This window comes from Chanos chanos, chromosome 5, assembly GCF_902362185.1.
Source record: "Chanos chanos chromosome 5, fChaCha1.1, whole genome shotgun sequence".
NCBI lineage: Eukaryota > Metazoa > Chordata > Actinopteri > Gonorynchiformes > Chanidae > Chanos > Chanos chanos.
Window position 1 is genome coordinate 36,487,838 of NC_044499.1, and position 15,477 is coordinate 36,503,314.

At 42.3% G+C, this 15,477-nt stretch overlaps 2 protein-coding genes across 2 annotated transcripts; one reads left to right on the forward strand and one right to left on the reverse strand.

Annotated features, from left to right (window-relative positions):
* Window positions 1-1,510: 1,510 nt before the first annotated feature.
* ctc1 (CTS telomere maintenance complex component 1) lies at window positions 1,511-12,575 on the reverse strand. Its single transcript, XM_030774953.1, has 24 exons — window positions 12,549-12,575; window positions 11,069-11,131; window positions 10,796-10,959; window positions 10,211-10,466; window positions 9,639-9,859; window positions 9,368-9,497; window positions 8,866-9,243; window positions 7,570-7,698; window positions 7,093-7,319; window positions 6,537-6,690; window positions 5,998-6,334; window positions 5,786-5,900; window positions 4,865-5,492; window positions 4,510-4,599; window positions 4,247-4,384; window positions 4,108-4,154; window positions 3,879-3,985; window positions 3,620-3,785; window positions 3,341-3,400; window positions 2,960-3,122; window positions 2,498-2,562; window positions 2,067-2,223; window positions 1,792-1,906; window positions 1,511-1,635 (listed from the first exon to the last, which is right to left on the reverse strand). Exons 1-24 carry the CDS (start codon window positions 12,573-12,575, stop codon window positions 1,511-1,513), a joined length of 4,062 nt encoding a protein of 1,353 aa, XP_030630813.1.
* Window positions 11,814-14,050, forward strand: hmgb2b (high mobility group box 2b). The gene is made up of 5 exons (XM_030773626.1): window positions 11,814-11,871; window positions 12,564-12,723; window positions 12,885-13,036; window positions 13,297-13,471; window positions 13,632-14,050. The coding sequence occupies exons 2-5, from the start codon at window positions 12,574-12,576 to the stop codon at window positions 13,815-13,817; spliced, it is 663 nt and encodes a 220-aa protein (XP_030629486.1). The 5' UTR covers window positions 11,814-11,871; window positions 12,564-12,573; the 3' UTR covers window positions 13,818-14,050.
* The last annotated feature ends 1,427 nt before the right edge of the window (window positions 14,051-15,477 follow it).

Genomic DNA, 15,477 nt, shown 5'->3' on the forward strand with positions numbered 1-15,477 from the left:
TTTTTAACATGGGATCTTTCATAAGATTCTCCTGTTCATTGCACTGAAGGTCACGAAGGAGTTCAACAGAGAAATAGAGGAAGCCTTAGTGTACAAAGGAGCTTTGGACATTGTGAAAACGTAATGCACACAGTGTCTGTATGCTCTTACGTGCAGGCAATTTCTGGTTTAATGACTTTAAAAAATAAACTTCAGGTATTTAGATCTCACTGTAGCCCTTTTACCACATCTCCTCTTGTTTTCCATCAAGTGTGAACATGTGTCATAAATACGCTCCACACACACTACCCACTGTGCTTCATGCTCTCACGTTTTTGGCTTTATCCACAAGCCTCACTCTCCAGCTGTTTAAATAAAATCTACACATTCACCTTGACAAGAGAGCAAAGTATCATACATGAAACCTTAGCATATTTTTTTGTTGTGTGAGTCATTGACGTGCCATGCATTTTGAGTCCAAATCCATTATCTTCTCAAAAAAAACAACAACATTGAATATTCATCATACATTCTATTATTGTACTATGTGTCCTTTATAAGGGCGGGTTTTATTTTGACCATACACAACTCATTTGTGGAGTTTTGGTGTTAGTGCGTGATGTCTTAGTGTCAATGTTCAGAACTATAAAAATGTGTTGTATATTAAATGTAAAACTTGTTTTTAAAAACATAAGTACAACATAAGGAAGATTTGTGTACAAAGCAAAAATCTTAAAATAGGTTTCCAGGTTAATGACTGAAAATTGAGAAAAATTGATTTGAAAATGAAAAATGAAAACATGTCACCAATAACTATGAAATGGTGCAACCAAAACAAGCAGTTACATCACACTGCTCTAAGTCACTCCCCCTAAGCAAAGGCATATCATTCACGGTGTTTAATAACTTTTTTTGACGACAGAACAACTTATTAAATTAAGCTGCTTCTACTAGCAAACTGTCTGCTAGTATTTTTTTGTTTATTAAGTTAAATCTATTCTGTTTCACGAAAACAATCTTGGTTGATATTTGAGAGAAAATCTAATTTTATAACTCAGCCTAATGAGTAGCTTCTAAAATAGTGTTTCTGGGACCATTTTTTTGGAGAAGACATTTATTAAATGTGTTTACTAAAATCTGACACTTTTGATCGGGTATAGTCAGTTGTATTCTTCAGAGTGAGAATGTTACTGCTTTTTCCCTTCCACACATAATCAGAGGATGACTGAAACAAAACGCGACAGAACTTAAGCGTTCATTACTCACAAATTCAAATACAGAATGTGAAAATACAGTGACATTGCAATGTGCAAAATCATTAAACAAAAATATTCTACTAATATTATACTATAATTTAACGACAAAGAAAAAAAAGGAAAACATTTCTGTGCAAAAAAAAAAAGAAGAAAAAAAAAAAAGAAAACTCTGATCAACTTCCACAAAATATGCCCTTTATCTCTTTCCGTCTTTATCTCTCTGTCCTCTCTCTCTCTCTCTCTTTTTTTCCCCAAATGAAATTCTTTCTATCTCATCATTGTCTCTCATAGTGCGTGTGTGTCTCTTCAGTGATGTCAATGCAGTTGAGTTGGAGTGGGTGAGGAAACTTGGTGAGGAATTCTCTCTCCCCTCTGCTCATCTTCCTTAGCTGGGCCTTCTCTGTAACACATAATATAATAATCTATGATCACAACATTCAACAGTATACCTGCGTTTATGTGTGCGTTTCAGAGAAAGAGCATCTCAGTTTTTTATATGGGTGTAGCTGGGACATGTGTGTGTGTGTGTGTGTGTGTGTGTACAACTGTGTATTACCTTGCTTGTGTGAGCGTAGTTGGCAAGTCAGCATTATTTGGCGACAGACAAAATTACTGGCACAGAGAGAGCAAAGGTACTGTACAAGAGGCTCATCAGAGTTTGTTTCACAGACCTAAACGCACAAAGAGACATAGACACACCACCACAATATCTAGCTTTAAAAATACTCATAACGAAAATAAAAGATACAATGTTACTGCAGCGTTGCAAACTCTGCTCTGAATTATGAGCAAGTTAAATGACTGCAAAGCCTTTTCCATCTGGTGGCTTACCATGCTTCTCCCGCGGGCAAACACTCGTATATGACCTTTCCCTCTGACATGCCGCTGAAGCCCCTCCCACTCTGACTTCTCCAGTAAGAGCAGTTTAGCAACCATCTGAGACGAAAACCAGACCTGAGCTTCCCCGCTCCCGTCCTCTACGGCAGCCCTAAAACATACACACACGCGCCCGCGTGCACGCAGTCAAACACAACACTAACCACATACGCTCATTTCTAGCATTTACAGCTCACACATAATCAAAACTACAGACATTTGTAATGTTTTGTAACAAGTGCATAAAAACATCAAACGCAACCCTAACTCCACACATTCATCTATAGCACTCAGTCACTCACTCACACACACAAACACAAACACACACACAAACGCAAACACACACAAACGCAAACACACACGCAAACGCAAACACACGCACTGACTTGGCCTCGGCCTGGAAGACAGAGCTGGTTGAGTCACAAGGTGGGCAGGTCCGTGTGCACCCAGTCTGTGGAGATAAAAGAGCAGAGAGAAAAAGCCAGTGCTGTAAGGTTACTGATTTTCACCAAAGCCCAACAATCATACACACACATTCACAGACAGACACAAAGACGCGCACGCACACACACACACACACACATATATACACACACACACGGTTAACTGAACAGGACAGAGATAAGCTCTTAGGTTTCCTGACAGAGGAGACAAGATTTTGTGACCGAGTGTATCAGAGACACACACACACACACACACACACACACACACACAGAATGTGTTGTTGTTATTATTTCCACACATTCAAACTAGAGAATGCAGTTTGTGATCGTTACTACTGATCAAGGTCCATGACTTTTTTACAGAAATTTATTAGGTATGTGTGTGTGTGTGTGTGTTATTCCCACCTGTTTAAATACACTTCCACACAGAGAGCAAGCCCACTGCAGTCGCAGGTGCAGTACACACACTATGTGACCTTTGACCTGACCTACAACGCAATGCTGTGCTTTTGCTGATATCCATTGACCCAACAGCACCATGGGAGGAGGTGGGCAGGGTCTGCACAGTCTGCGGAGGGGAACGGATTATCCAATGTGTGAAAAAGACGGCAAAATAAAGACATGTTTGATAAGAAAAAATCATTTTTGAAAAGGATGAAGCAGCCTGCTTTCCTCTGAAAAGTGGTAGAGTGAACTGTAGACTATGTAGTTTTGTTGCAAGACCCACATGTGAAGGAACAAAACTGAACATTTGCAAAGATCTTAACTTAGCCAGAGGTAACTAACCCAAGACCTGTGACTGTTAGACAACTGATGGGGAGGGTCCTACAGTACACATTATTGACCCTGTAACACAAACACACACACACACGCACACACACGCACACACACGCACACAGAGAATGAGAGAGACAGAGAAAGAGAGAGAAATGTATCTCAAAATCACCGGAAGATTATAAGTACAGAAATATCATTAGTCTGTAACTTCACCATAACTTTACTGAATCCCAACCGAAGAGACGGAAACTAAAATCAACAAGCGAGAGGGACTCCAGCAGGACTCACTGAGATACTTTACGTTCCACGTCATGGAGGAACACGGTTGCCCCGGCGACAAGCCCAGGTGTATAAGGACAGTGGGACAAATCAACATACACCTGGACCGTCTGGCCTGGAGTTTCAGAGTCCTGTATTGTCAAACGGACTCTTAGTCCCTGCTCCGCACTCATACCTAATACACACAGCGACATATAAAACAGTTACCCCACAATGAATACAAATATTAAAACATTTATACATGCTTCGGTTAGGGGGAGGCTCAGACCTGTGTCCATGTTCAGTGATTGGACACTGGTTGTTTGTCCCCTCTCCTCATGTAATGTGATTCGCTGAGATATGACTCCACGGAAAGATACAATGTCAGGAAGAGAACTGGGTGGAAAACAGACAGTGCAGACAGACATATATTAGTATTGAGTCTGTTGGTGTTTATATACAGTGATATGTATATGTATATCCATGCGAGTGTGTGTGCTTGTGTGCTGCTGAATTACCTGCAATGGAGAACTTCAGATACAGACATCAACCTCAATGGCTCAGCCTACTCATGGTAAGTGAAAACGAACCAAGTCAGATATTTAGAAACAACTCTATGTATCTTTGTGTGTGTGTGTGTTTGCATTATTCTCTCACCTGTGACGGTGCTTCCGCCAGCAGTGGGCCAGTTAGAGTGTGTATACGCCATTGAGGCTGGACCAGGAGGGAGGGGTTACAGAGAACTGTAACTCCACCCCTTTCTGGTAATTGGCTCCAATTCAATACACCCACATCCTGAGAGAGACAGAAGACAGAAAGTTGTACTGGTCTGTTCACACATGTGTAAAAACTTGATATTCACATCCTCTGTGTACAGAATGCTGAATATGTGTACACTGGAGTGTGTGTGCAGGTCTCACGTCTGTGTGTAGAGCAACAAGTCTGTACACTGATCCAGGTTGTAAGAGAGGAAACCAACGGACGGACGATCCGACAAACTGGAATTCCACCTGTGACAGACACGCACAAACTATTAAGCATTACTCTGTAATCACCTATGCATAGCTCCACACAGACTGGAGCTTCGGTCAAATGGAAGATTAGATCCCCATAGTCAAACCTATGTGAAGTTACACACGTAGAGAGGTTTAGTTAAAGCAATTCAAAGTGAAGCAAACATTACTGCAGTCACAGATTTAGGAGACAGGGATGGCTGCATTGTTTGACAAAACAAGGTTAACAGCGGTAAGGTTCACAGTGGTAAGGTTAACTGACCGTGTTTGCCACTCCTCTCTCTCTCTCCTCCATTTTGCTATTTTTGGGGTCTCTCTCCCATCGCTGGACTTCTCCCAGACATGTTACCTTGGCGACAAAACTTAACGTTAGCCCCGATGCTGCTTTAGAAGCCTGAGTGTTCCGGAATGCCACGCCCTGTTTCACCTCCAGGCGGAACAACCGAGATACACAGGAGCTTTGTGGCAGAGTGGTCGCCTTGTTGCCCAAGGGTCTCTTTGACTGTCTTCTGTCTGATCTGCCTGTGGTGTCATCAGGCTGAAAAGCTCCCTCTTTGTCACTCTCCTCCATTCCTGTCTTCTCTTCCTCCTGTCTCAGTCTTTTCGTTAGTGCAGTTTGGGATGGCTCCTCCGTCCCTTCTCCACCCTCCTTTCCCGCTGTCCTCTTCCTAGTCGTTTCTTTTTCTACATTTCTCCTCTCCCGAACAGCTCTTTCATGTTCCTCATGTTCCTTGTATCCGTGTTCACTTCTTCGATCCCCCTCTGCCTCTGTACATCTGTCATTCTCTGCTGGGTTGTCTCCAGTGCTCTTTCTCTCCCTGCTGAAGTTGATCATCGCTGCAGAAGGACTAAGGATATGCAGGTCCTCCACACAGAACTGAATATAAAGTCTGAGGAAATAAAAGTACTTAGTGTGGTTAGTTAGTGCGTGTGTGCGTGTATGAGCGTGAGAGAGAGTGTAAGAGAGAGAGAGAGAGAGAGGGAGAGTGAGTGCGTGTGAGAGAAAGAGAGAGTGAGTATGTGTGTGTGTGTGTGTGTGTGTGTGTGTGTGAGTGAGAGAGAGAGAGAGAGAAAGAGAGAGAGAGAAAGAGAGAGAGAGAGAGAGAGAGAGAGAGAGAGAAAGAGAGAGAGAGAGAGAGATACAGAGAGAGAGAGAGAGAGAGAGATTGAAGCCATTCTTTACCTGCAATATTTGTGAGTTATGTACTCCTCCTGGTTTAGGTGTTTCCAAGAGGGGAACTCTGTCCTCAGAAATCTTTCCATCACTAACGTACAATGCCTTACACACACCAAACAGCCTGTTCAAAACACAACCAAACACCTATCAACTCACATATAAAATAACAATAACAGAGGAGTCTACGTGCAGGGATCAAAAGCGTGCTAGTTCATTACCTAACCAGGCTGTGTTATCCATTGCACACTGAGAACCTGATTGGCCCGTTTGTGTGATGACACAGTCAACCCTGGCTGTGTGGTCATGTAGCTGCACGGTGGCTCTGGTTGGACTGAGCTGTAGAACTCCCACCAGCATGACGGGCTTGGCCCGCTCCAGCAGAGAGACCGACTGTACGGACCAGGCCAGGGCCGGGTTCAGCTCCGCCCCGGTCATGTGAGCCGCGGATGGAGGGAGCAGTGCAGAGAGAGAGAGGGACGACCAACACTCTTTCTCCATGTCCTCACACAACTCTCTCACAGACATCAGCTCACAGTCAGGCCAACCCAAATAATACTGTCAGAGAGAGAAAGAGAGAAAAAGTTAAAAACATTTATCATACTGTCATAATACCCAGTGTGAAGAAGTATGTGTGACGAAGCAACGAATGAAAGTGATAAACAAAACCAGTACCACATGTATAAGTGTAATGTGTGAGGGTACAGGTCTGTGTGTATATATATGTGTGTGTGTGTGTGTGTGTGTGTGTGTGTATTACCTCAGTTACAGGGCAGTAGTGAGGCTCTTCCAGCATCTCTCTGTAGATGTCTCTTCTCTCCTCTCTCTTCTGCTCTCTGCCCTCCAACACATAGTCCAACAGTCTCTCCGCCACAACACACACACGCTCTTCAGACACCCAACGCGGGCACAGCCTAACGCAGAGGTGGGGGAGAGACACATATACACTCATACACATATATCTTCAGCATCTATCTGAAAGCAACACGCAAGCACACGCACACACGCACATACACACTTGCCTTACTTGCCATACTAGTGATGACCAACTACTGACTTACATTCTACCAAAAGTAAAGAATAAGAACCTATTCATAACCAAAAAACCCCAACACTTTCACACTGTTTTATCAATCATAACATTATCTTTTTAAAAAAAACGCCTAAACTTATGAGGACTTGCTGCCAGTCCTCACAAGTAGAGAATCTATCACATCTTTCTATATTTGTGAGGACTGTCTATTTACCTTCGTTTATAGAAAATTATAGAAAAACCCATAACACACATACACACACACACACAGACATACACATACCTCTCTTTGAGCCTTGTTTGACAGTAGCACAGCCAGAGGTACTCAGATACACCCAGGTTCTTCCTCAATAGACAGTGTAACAAAGGAGCATTTGATTGAGGTGGTGTCATGACCTTTGTCTCCAAACGACTGAAAGCAGTGACACTCACACTGGAGCGAAGACATGCACAAAGCATTGTGGGAAGTGTGAATGGGGATGGCCGATACAGGAAGTGGACATTGTGGAGCTGAGAGGGAGAGAAAGAATTCAGTCACAACCTTTAATGTGTACTCTAAAGTTAATTGTTTATATTACATATTTTACCAGTTTATTATTACCATTCATACAAATTACAAGTCAATCCTCTATCCTGCTTTTCTCTCATCGAAAGAACTTTGTCACAAGAGTAAGAGATCTTGAGTTCAAATTAAAAAAAAAAAAATTGACTCATCAGACTGGGAGGATCACCACCAGCAGCAAAATCCCATTACATTCACCTCAATCTCCACCCCTGGCCTTAAGCCACCTCCCCACTTCTGGACCGGCTGAAAGGCTAAGCACAGGCCAACCCTGCCGTCAATCTCATACAGTCCCGCCTCTGCATTCAGCACACTGGTGACCACTCCCTGCCAAACGGTGATACAGTAACTGTCACCACAGCAGTAAGATCATATGAAATCATATTTTTATAGACACAGCAGATCCTGCCTCTGCAGACACTGTTGTATTTGATATTTAAGCACAAACTTATAGTCACCTTATATGCAAATCACTATGATTGTGATTCCTCAATGTATTACTGATTGTAGTTTATGTTGCATGGACATAATTTCTGTGTATGTCTGCATCAGCTACATAAGTCAACTTAAAGTATCCAAATTCTTAGGTAAGCATTAATATTTAATCATTATAGATGCAGAACTGGTATAAATCAACATCTTATGTTAGAATTAGGTTCATTGTCAGGGTCTGGATTGGCGAAGGTTATGGTGAAGGTCGGGGTCAGGGTGAGGGTCACGGTTGTGTAGATATATACATGTATATACACTGCCTGGCAAAAAAAAAAAAATCGCCATTTGACTTTGGAGCCTCTGGAGGCAGTGTTATGATCTGGAGTTGCTTTGTTTGGTCAGGTCTACGCTCAGCAGCATTATGTTGCAATAAAATGAAGTCAGCTGAGAACCTGAATGTACTGAATGATAAGGTTATCCCATCAGTAGATTTTTTCTTCCCTGATGGCACGGACATATTCCAGGACAACAATGCCAAGATTCACTGGGCTCAAATTGTGAGAGAGTGGTTCAGGGAGCATGAGGAATCATTTTCACATATGAATTGGCCACCACAGAGTCCTGACCTTAACCACAGTGAAAGTCTTTGGGATGTGCTGGGGAAGACATCACGGAGTGGTTTGACTCTCCCGTCGTCAACAAGATCTTGGACAAAAATTAATGCAGCTCTGGATGGAAATAAATGTTGTGACGCTGCATAAGGTTGTTGAGACAATGCCAAGGCAAATGTGTGCCGTAATCAAAGCTAAAGGCGGTCCAACGAAATATTAGAGTAGGCGACTTTTTTTTTTGCCCAGGCAGCGTATCTAAACAAGCTCTACAGCTTTCATTCGTATGATCTATTAATGTGTGCCTACAGAAGCTTTGCATTATACTTTTAGAGTTCAATGGTTCAAGTTCACTGGAATTGTATCCATTTAATATAAAAAAAGGACAAATATAAATGCTAATCTCATTTTGAAATAAACACTGACCTACTCGGGTTCTCTCTCTCTCTCTCACCTTGTAGCTGATGATTTTGGACTGTTTGGCTCTCACTGTGGAGACAGCGTTTGATGGACCAGCTTCTGCCTGGATCATGGGTTCCTCTGCCTCCAGATCTGACTGTGTGTGTGAGTGTGTCGGCGACTGTGAGGGTGTGATAGTTGTGTGCGAGTCTGATAGTGCCTCTGCAACGTGTGAGTCTGTCTCTGTTTGAGTGTCGACTGGATCAGCAGAGAGCGTGCCTTGGGACCCTGAGGTCAGGTGGAGGCGTGACTGAGCGGTGACACACAACATCCTGTGTCCCGTCCATCCTTTAAGAGAACACACACGCAGCCCTGACACACACACACGGTGTCCCACATACAGACACTGCCTCCACAAGAGACATTCTGGCTCCTACGGAAGAAAAACAGAGAACGGACAGAGAGAGAGAGCGAATAAAAGAGCGGTAAGAAAATTACGCTGTGTATCCATTTAGAGTTGATGTCTGAAATTCAAACACACATGTACTCTCACTCACCATAACCAGAATTGCTACAGTGTGATTGCCCTCCTGCAGTCTGAAGCAAAAGAATCTTTTTCCACCAATATCCAATAGAGGGCACAGTACACATACCTTGCCACTCACGCAGAGACGCGCACCATTACTTCTATTATTAGAAACAGGGAGACAATTATTTTTAACTTTTGAGACAACTGCAAAAAATACTTGCTGACTTAATGCTGGTTACACATACACAGAAGCTCTGCAAACACTGCAGAATCACAGGCAATACTGTGGTGTTACTCACTTCAACTGCAGCAGTCTGGCTGTCTCTCTTACACCAGAGAATTCATTCAAAGGACCCCCAGGGTCAAATGTTGTCTGATCTGGGAAAATACAGACAGGAGAGCCTACCAGCTCTAAGTTACCCCCAACTCCAACTCCTCGCTCTGGTGCATTTTGGGGAATGAAGTTCCAAGTGGGGAAGAGAAAGAGTTCACCCACCCAGTCAGGAGATGGATTAATAATCTGTAAGAGGGTAGATAGATAGATAGATAGATAGATAGATAGATAGATAGATAGATAGATAGATAGATAGATAGATAGATAGATAGACAGATAGATAGATGAATAGATAGATAGATAGATAGAATATTTGGCTATTCATTAAAGAGTCAGGAAATTTCACGATAGCACAGTATTACATTAAAATATAACAAAATTAAATGTACACAATTAACGCACAAGGGCACTATCTGTCTATCTGCTGTATGCTACTGTTTAAAACAAATGTACCAACAGAATCACATCTGTTCTGTACAGGCTGGTGTTTATTGGTCTTCCATTCAACAAATATTACAACCCAAACTTCTCTCTCACCTCACAGTGCACAGTACCGCTTTCATCCTTCACTCTCCACAGCCCATCACATTGGCTTGCTTCTTGGGCAGGGCTTGATTCACCTCCAGCACACAAGCAACCAATCAGCAGAAGGTTGGTGCGTGGCAGGGCCTTGTGGCTGGGTAGGACTTGCTCTGCCTCACTGGCCCAGTCCCTGTATTGCCTAGTGCTCCAGGTAAGGCTGCTACAGCAAGGAGTGCGCTGTCTGGAAACTAACTCAGAGATAGAGACCATCCTGAAAAAGAAAATACGCAAGCATTCAGAAGACCAGGGATAGATACATGACTAGAACAGTGTCATAACACGTACACAGCTGAGAGAAGAATGAGGGGGGCATAAACTCAGATTTTAATCCACAAAACTGAAATCTTCCCACTCTCTGCCATTCCGTTCCCATTTCCCATTTTGATAATTCAACTTTGAAGGGATACAACTTTCCCCAGACTTGAAAATCAAGCTTTTTATGGATGAAATCAGCACATCAATGATTCATCCCGTGAATATTCTACACACACACACAAACAAACTTGATATGAACTAAGAAACAGTGGGGACTGAGACTACCTGTAGCTCACTGGGAGAGACGGATTAGTTAAGCTGCAGGTTCGCTGTATAGTCCGAACTACTGCAAGAGCAAGCTGCTCAGCCGACAGGCCCAAAGAAGCACCGACAACCGGGTATAGTGTGCCACGAACGGACGAATAAACCTCACGAAGCCAGCTGCGTTCCTATGAATAAGTGTGAGGAAAGGAGAAGAGAGTAGGTGAGAAAAGGTAAGATTTTAGCATTGATGGTGACGTGAAAGAAGAGAGATTCAAGACACAGCTCATAACGTACCACTCGACTGTGCTTCTTAAAATGTTCGAGAAATGCATCCATTTCGGCAATCAGATGGCATAACTTGAGAGCAAGGTTCGGACCTAGGCTTAACAGTCCACTCTTGTAGCAAAAGTATGCGTTTTGTGTCTACCGGACAAACTTGTCTGAACATGTATGTTCCCAGATGTTCAGTGATGTACATAAGACACAGAAACAATATCACTGGACGCGTAAGTCTCACATTTACGATCACATGCTGCCAATGTAATACTGAGACGCGCAAAAATCTTCAAATCCAACAAAATACATCACAACATCCGGTCACATGGTGCAACACATTTCCCACTGAAGGCGGAGGTATTCTGCCTTCCCTGCACAGCAAAATAATTTGACAACAAACGCTGCCGTATTTAATCTCCGAAAGCAGAAAACTTTATTTCAAAAGTAGAAACCAATAAACGGTTTAATAATTGCAAAGAATAACGACTTTTAAGACCATCTGGTGTAATATCCACCCGGGTACAAGTTTAATCGCTGTTTCAGTGTGAAGTAACATCGTTGTCCAGAAATAGGACTGTTGAGTAAATGTTGGGAGTATCTCGAAATCAAGTAAAACGTTATGGGAAAATGTTCGACCAATAAAATTGATGGACACCCTGAAAGCAGCTGGTCATTGGAATTTGAATCATTACAGATAGTGAGTGTAACCAATCAGGAGTAAGCATCATTAAAGGCGTGTCCCAAAGCTTCGCCGCGTATAACATAAACATAGTGGGTGGTTGGGGACACGAGAATTTAGTTTACGTCGTTGGCTGGAGGAGGTGAGTCGAGCTTATACTATGCAGTTGTAACGATAATTCACGTGAGAGTGTAAATAGAGGTATTTCTGTGTCATTTGATCAAAGTATTTGTTCACTGCTCATCACTAGAGCGCAGGTTAACTCGTGATCCCGTAAATAATCCTGTTTATATCTCTGCAGCCAACTAACTAACTAAAGGGTAGCTTGTGACACATCTCGAAATGCTTACTTGTAACTTATTTTTGTAAACCACTGTAATGTAATGTTCTCTGTGGAAACGGAATATTCCTAGCTACGTGTTATGGTTGTCCTTCACGTGGGCTATTCTGTGGCAAGACTTTGTACTTTCAGTTAACTTTAGTTATTTAGCTTAGCTACCTGACTGGGGGATGGGGAGGCTAACCAGGGGATTAGGCGGGAAAGAAAATGGAGGGACTATTGTTCTGGCTAACCGGACGCTGGTTGTTTCCAATTTTGCAAAACTAAATCGAAAGTCTGCAAATTCAGACAAAATGACGAAGAGAATGGATAAAGACATTTTAGTATTTAAATAAGTTTGACTAACCTTAGCCGCTCCGTCCTACTTGTAACTTCACTTTAAAAGCGAAGCAACAAGTTGAATGCAGCCGGCGTAAAGTCTAAGTCACCAAGTCTTATTGGTTTTTCTTTTAGTTGTATATTGGCACAGAATGACAAACTTGCATCATTTCTAGTTCTACAGCCATGGTGAAGGGAGATGTCAACAAGCCGAAAGGCAAAACGTCCGCCTATGCATTTTTCGTTCAGAGCTGCCGCGATGAACACAAGCTGAAAAACCCAGAGATCCCGATAAACTTCGCTGTGTTCTCCAAGAAGTGCTCCGAGCGTTGGAAGGTGAGTGTGTGAACACGTTTTGGTTCCCTTTAGGACTTTTCTATATTACAGATGGACAGCATAACATGCAGCGGGGTTGGCTACACAGCTCTTATTTAATTGTTGTAATGGTATTAGTAAATTCCGTTAGTATAACCCGAGGCATTTGGTTTTTCCAACAGGCCTTGGCAGACACAGAAAAGAGAAGGTTTGAGGACAAGGCCAAGGTAGATAAGGCTCGATATGACCGGGAGATGAAAAACTATGTTCCACCCAAAGGCATGGGAAAGAAGGGGAAGAAAAAGAAGGATCCCAATGCCCCCAAACGACCTCCGTAAGTTAGCCTTTAAGAAAACACATTACTCTTGTGATCTAAGGTCTTTCCAGAGTATGCATCTGTTTATGTTCCAGGTTTGTTAGGGTGGACACGATTGATTTTTTTTGTGTGTGTGTAGGCTTATTGTTTGTTTTCCAGAAGGGGTACAAACCTGTTAAGAAAGACACCACAAAAGGTTGAAGTAGGGGTGCATGCAAAAAAGCTCTCAGTCATGTTTAACATCTCTCTCTCTTTTTCTCTTGCTTTCACCCCTCCAGGTCAGCTTTCTTTATTTTCTGCTCAGAGTATAGACCAGCAGTGAAGAGTGAGAATCCGAACTTGTCCATTGGAGAAACCGCTAAGAAACTGGGTGAGATGTGGTCAAAAAAAGGCACCAAAGACCGAGCACCCTATGAGCAGAAAGCAGCAAAACTGCGGGAGAAGTATGACAAGGTAACAGAATGATGTTAGTTCAAGCCATGGAATGAGAGTGATGATGCCAATAGGGTGTGGCATCCAGCTTGTAGCTTAAGACCACTGTAGTCCTTCTTTGCCACTCTGGTATGTGTGGTTAGATGGCTGTTTGATTAATCTGTTGTGTGATGCTCCTTAGGATATGGCTACTTATCGGGCCAGGGGCGGGGCTGGGGGCGGAGCTGCCAAGAGGGGGCCGGGCAGACCTACTGGCACCACAAAAAAACTTCAGGGCGCAGAGGCAGAAGACCAGGATGATGATGACGACGATGAGGATGAAGAGGACGATGATGATGAAGATGAGGAAGACGATGACGACGACTAGAGAGCGTGTTTGTGTGTTCCAGTGCTGGCTCTTTTAGACAGTAATACTTATTTGGCTGTGTGAATGTGTGTGGATTTTACCATATTCTCTATTGTTTCATGAATTCATGTACAGATATGTAAATAGCCTGTTTTACCCAAGACCAGCTTGAACAATGATGCAAAATGTAGACTAGGATTTTTTGTAGTATGTGTTTGCATTTTTTTTTTTCATTCAAATGCTCAACATTTTGTTTCAACACCATGTAGAATGCCGTTTTTATAATAAAATTTTTGTATGATCTCAAGCTTTCCAAATGCGTATTAGATACTGTCATGGAAGTAGCACTGGAGCTGTGACACTGACAGGTTCCTACCCTTGTTACATCTGAAATACATCAGAGTATGGGTCACGCAGGGCTGGTCTAAAGACCAGAGGTGACTGACTGGCTAATGGACATAACTGACATTAAAACTGAACGCTCACACATTAAGCTAGATGTTCAGCCTCAAACAGGTTCTGCTCAAAACAAAACTCCCAAACAATGCTCAGTCAGAGGAAGTGAATGGCAGAGATGAACATGTTAATTAGCAGAGTATGCTTAAATGTGTTGTGGCTGATTAATAGAAAAACAGTAAAATTTCCTGAATTAGACACGTGTGTATGTTGAGAACTGTTCTAATTTATTTTTGTAAGGGAATGGACTACTTAAATGGTCTTAAGTCGCACACTGATATGTATTTGGTTGGACTGCATGGTCTTAATGGAGTTACCAAATTCTTTTTTATAACACAGCAGTCTGGAAAAACGTTAAAATTCTTTGGTATTAAGTGTTTACGATCATGATCTTCTGCGTCCTTGTAATGTGCAATCAATGGCCACTAGTTGGCAGTAATTGTGTGCTTCGAGAAACCTTTTTTTAAATTTATGCTGATGTGAAATGGTTGTTAAATTCCCTTTTGAACAAGCTCAGAATGTAGCTGTGAGCCGTCGGTGAACTCTGGATGCACTGAAACGGAGCGAATGCTGAACATGGGAACATGCAGGCTAAATACCCACTCAGATTACAGGGACAAAAAAGTCCCTGAGTATTCAACTGTTTGACATCATGTTTTCATGCAAAAGTGTTGGACTTCATGATAAATGGCCCAAAGATGCGTGATGTCAATTAGATTTCTACATTAGTTTATGTTTAATAGCAGCATTTGTACACTGAGCGGTTAACAAGTGGGAAAATACCCACGTGAAATATGTTGCCTCTCTACCTTAGAAGATAGTTTGCTCAACCCTTTTCAGTCCAGGGGAAATGATTTTAAGCCTCTTGAGATTAACTGAATTCCATCCATTATTAGACAAAGCCCAGAATCCCAAACTGCTCCAATACTGTCTCCTGTACTATCAGTACAGTGTACAGCGAGCTTTAAACTCCTACACACGCACAAACACAGTAGCTGTATAAAGTTAATGTGAACAGTTTGCTAATGTCAGGGACATTTGCTGATGTCATAAGGTGGTATTTGATTATGTCATAATGGTTTAAGTAAGTGTAAGGCTTATGTATGTTTTACAGTCACTGGATGATGCAATAAGGCAGTGTTTGATGTAACATTCTGTCGTATTATGTCATGATATAACAATCAGCACAATCATTACCAAACAATCAGCCTGCAATATAATACAG

What these genes read in the sequence shown, in the direction of transcription:
- ctc1 (XM_030774953.1), bottom strand. Translation starts at nt 12,575, where the DNA reads ATGGCTGTAGAACTAGAAATGATGCAA. An exon ending in TAGAACTAGAAATGATGCAA is followed by an intron (nt 11,132 to 12,548) that starts GTTTGTCATTCT and finishes CTTGCTCTCAAG; the next exon opens with TTATGCCATCTGATTGCCGA. An exon ending in GCGGTACTGTGCACTGTGAG is followed by an intron (nt 9,860 to 10,210) that starts GTGAGAGAGAAG and finishes ACCCTCTTACAG; the next exon opens with ATTATTAATCCATCTCCTGA.
- hmgb2b (XM_030773626.1), top strand. Translation starts at nt 12,574, where the DNA reads ATGGTGAAGGGAGATGTCAACAAGCCGAAAGGCAAAACGTCCGCCTAT. An exon ending in AATGCCCCCAAACGACCTCC is followed by an intron (nt 13,037 to 13,296) that starts GTAAGTTAGCCT and finishes TCACCCCTCCAG; the next exon opens with GTCAGCTTTCTTTATTTTCT. An exon ending in TGCGGGAGAAGTATGACAAG is followed by an intron (nt 13,472 to 13,631) that starts GTAACAGAATGA and finishes GATGCTCCTTAG; the next exon opens with GATATGGCTACTTATCGGGC.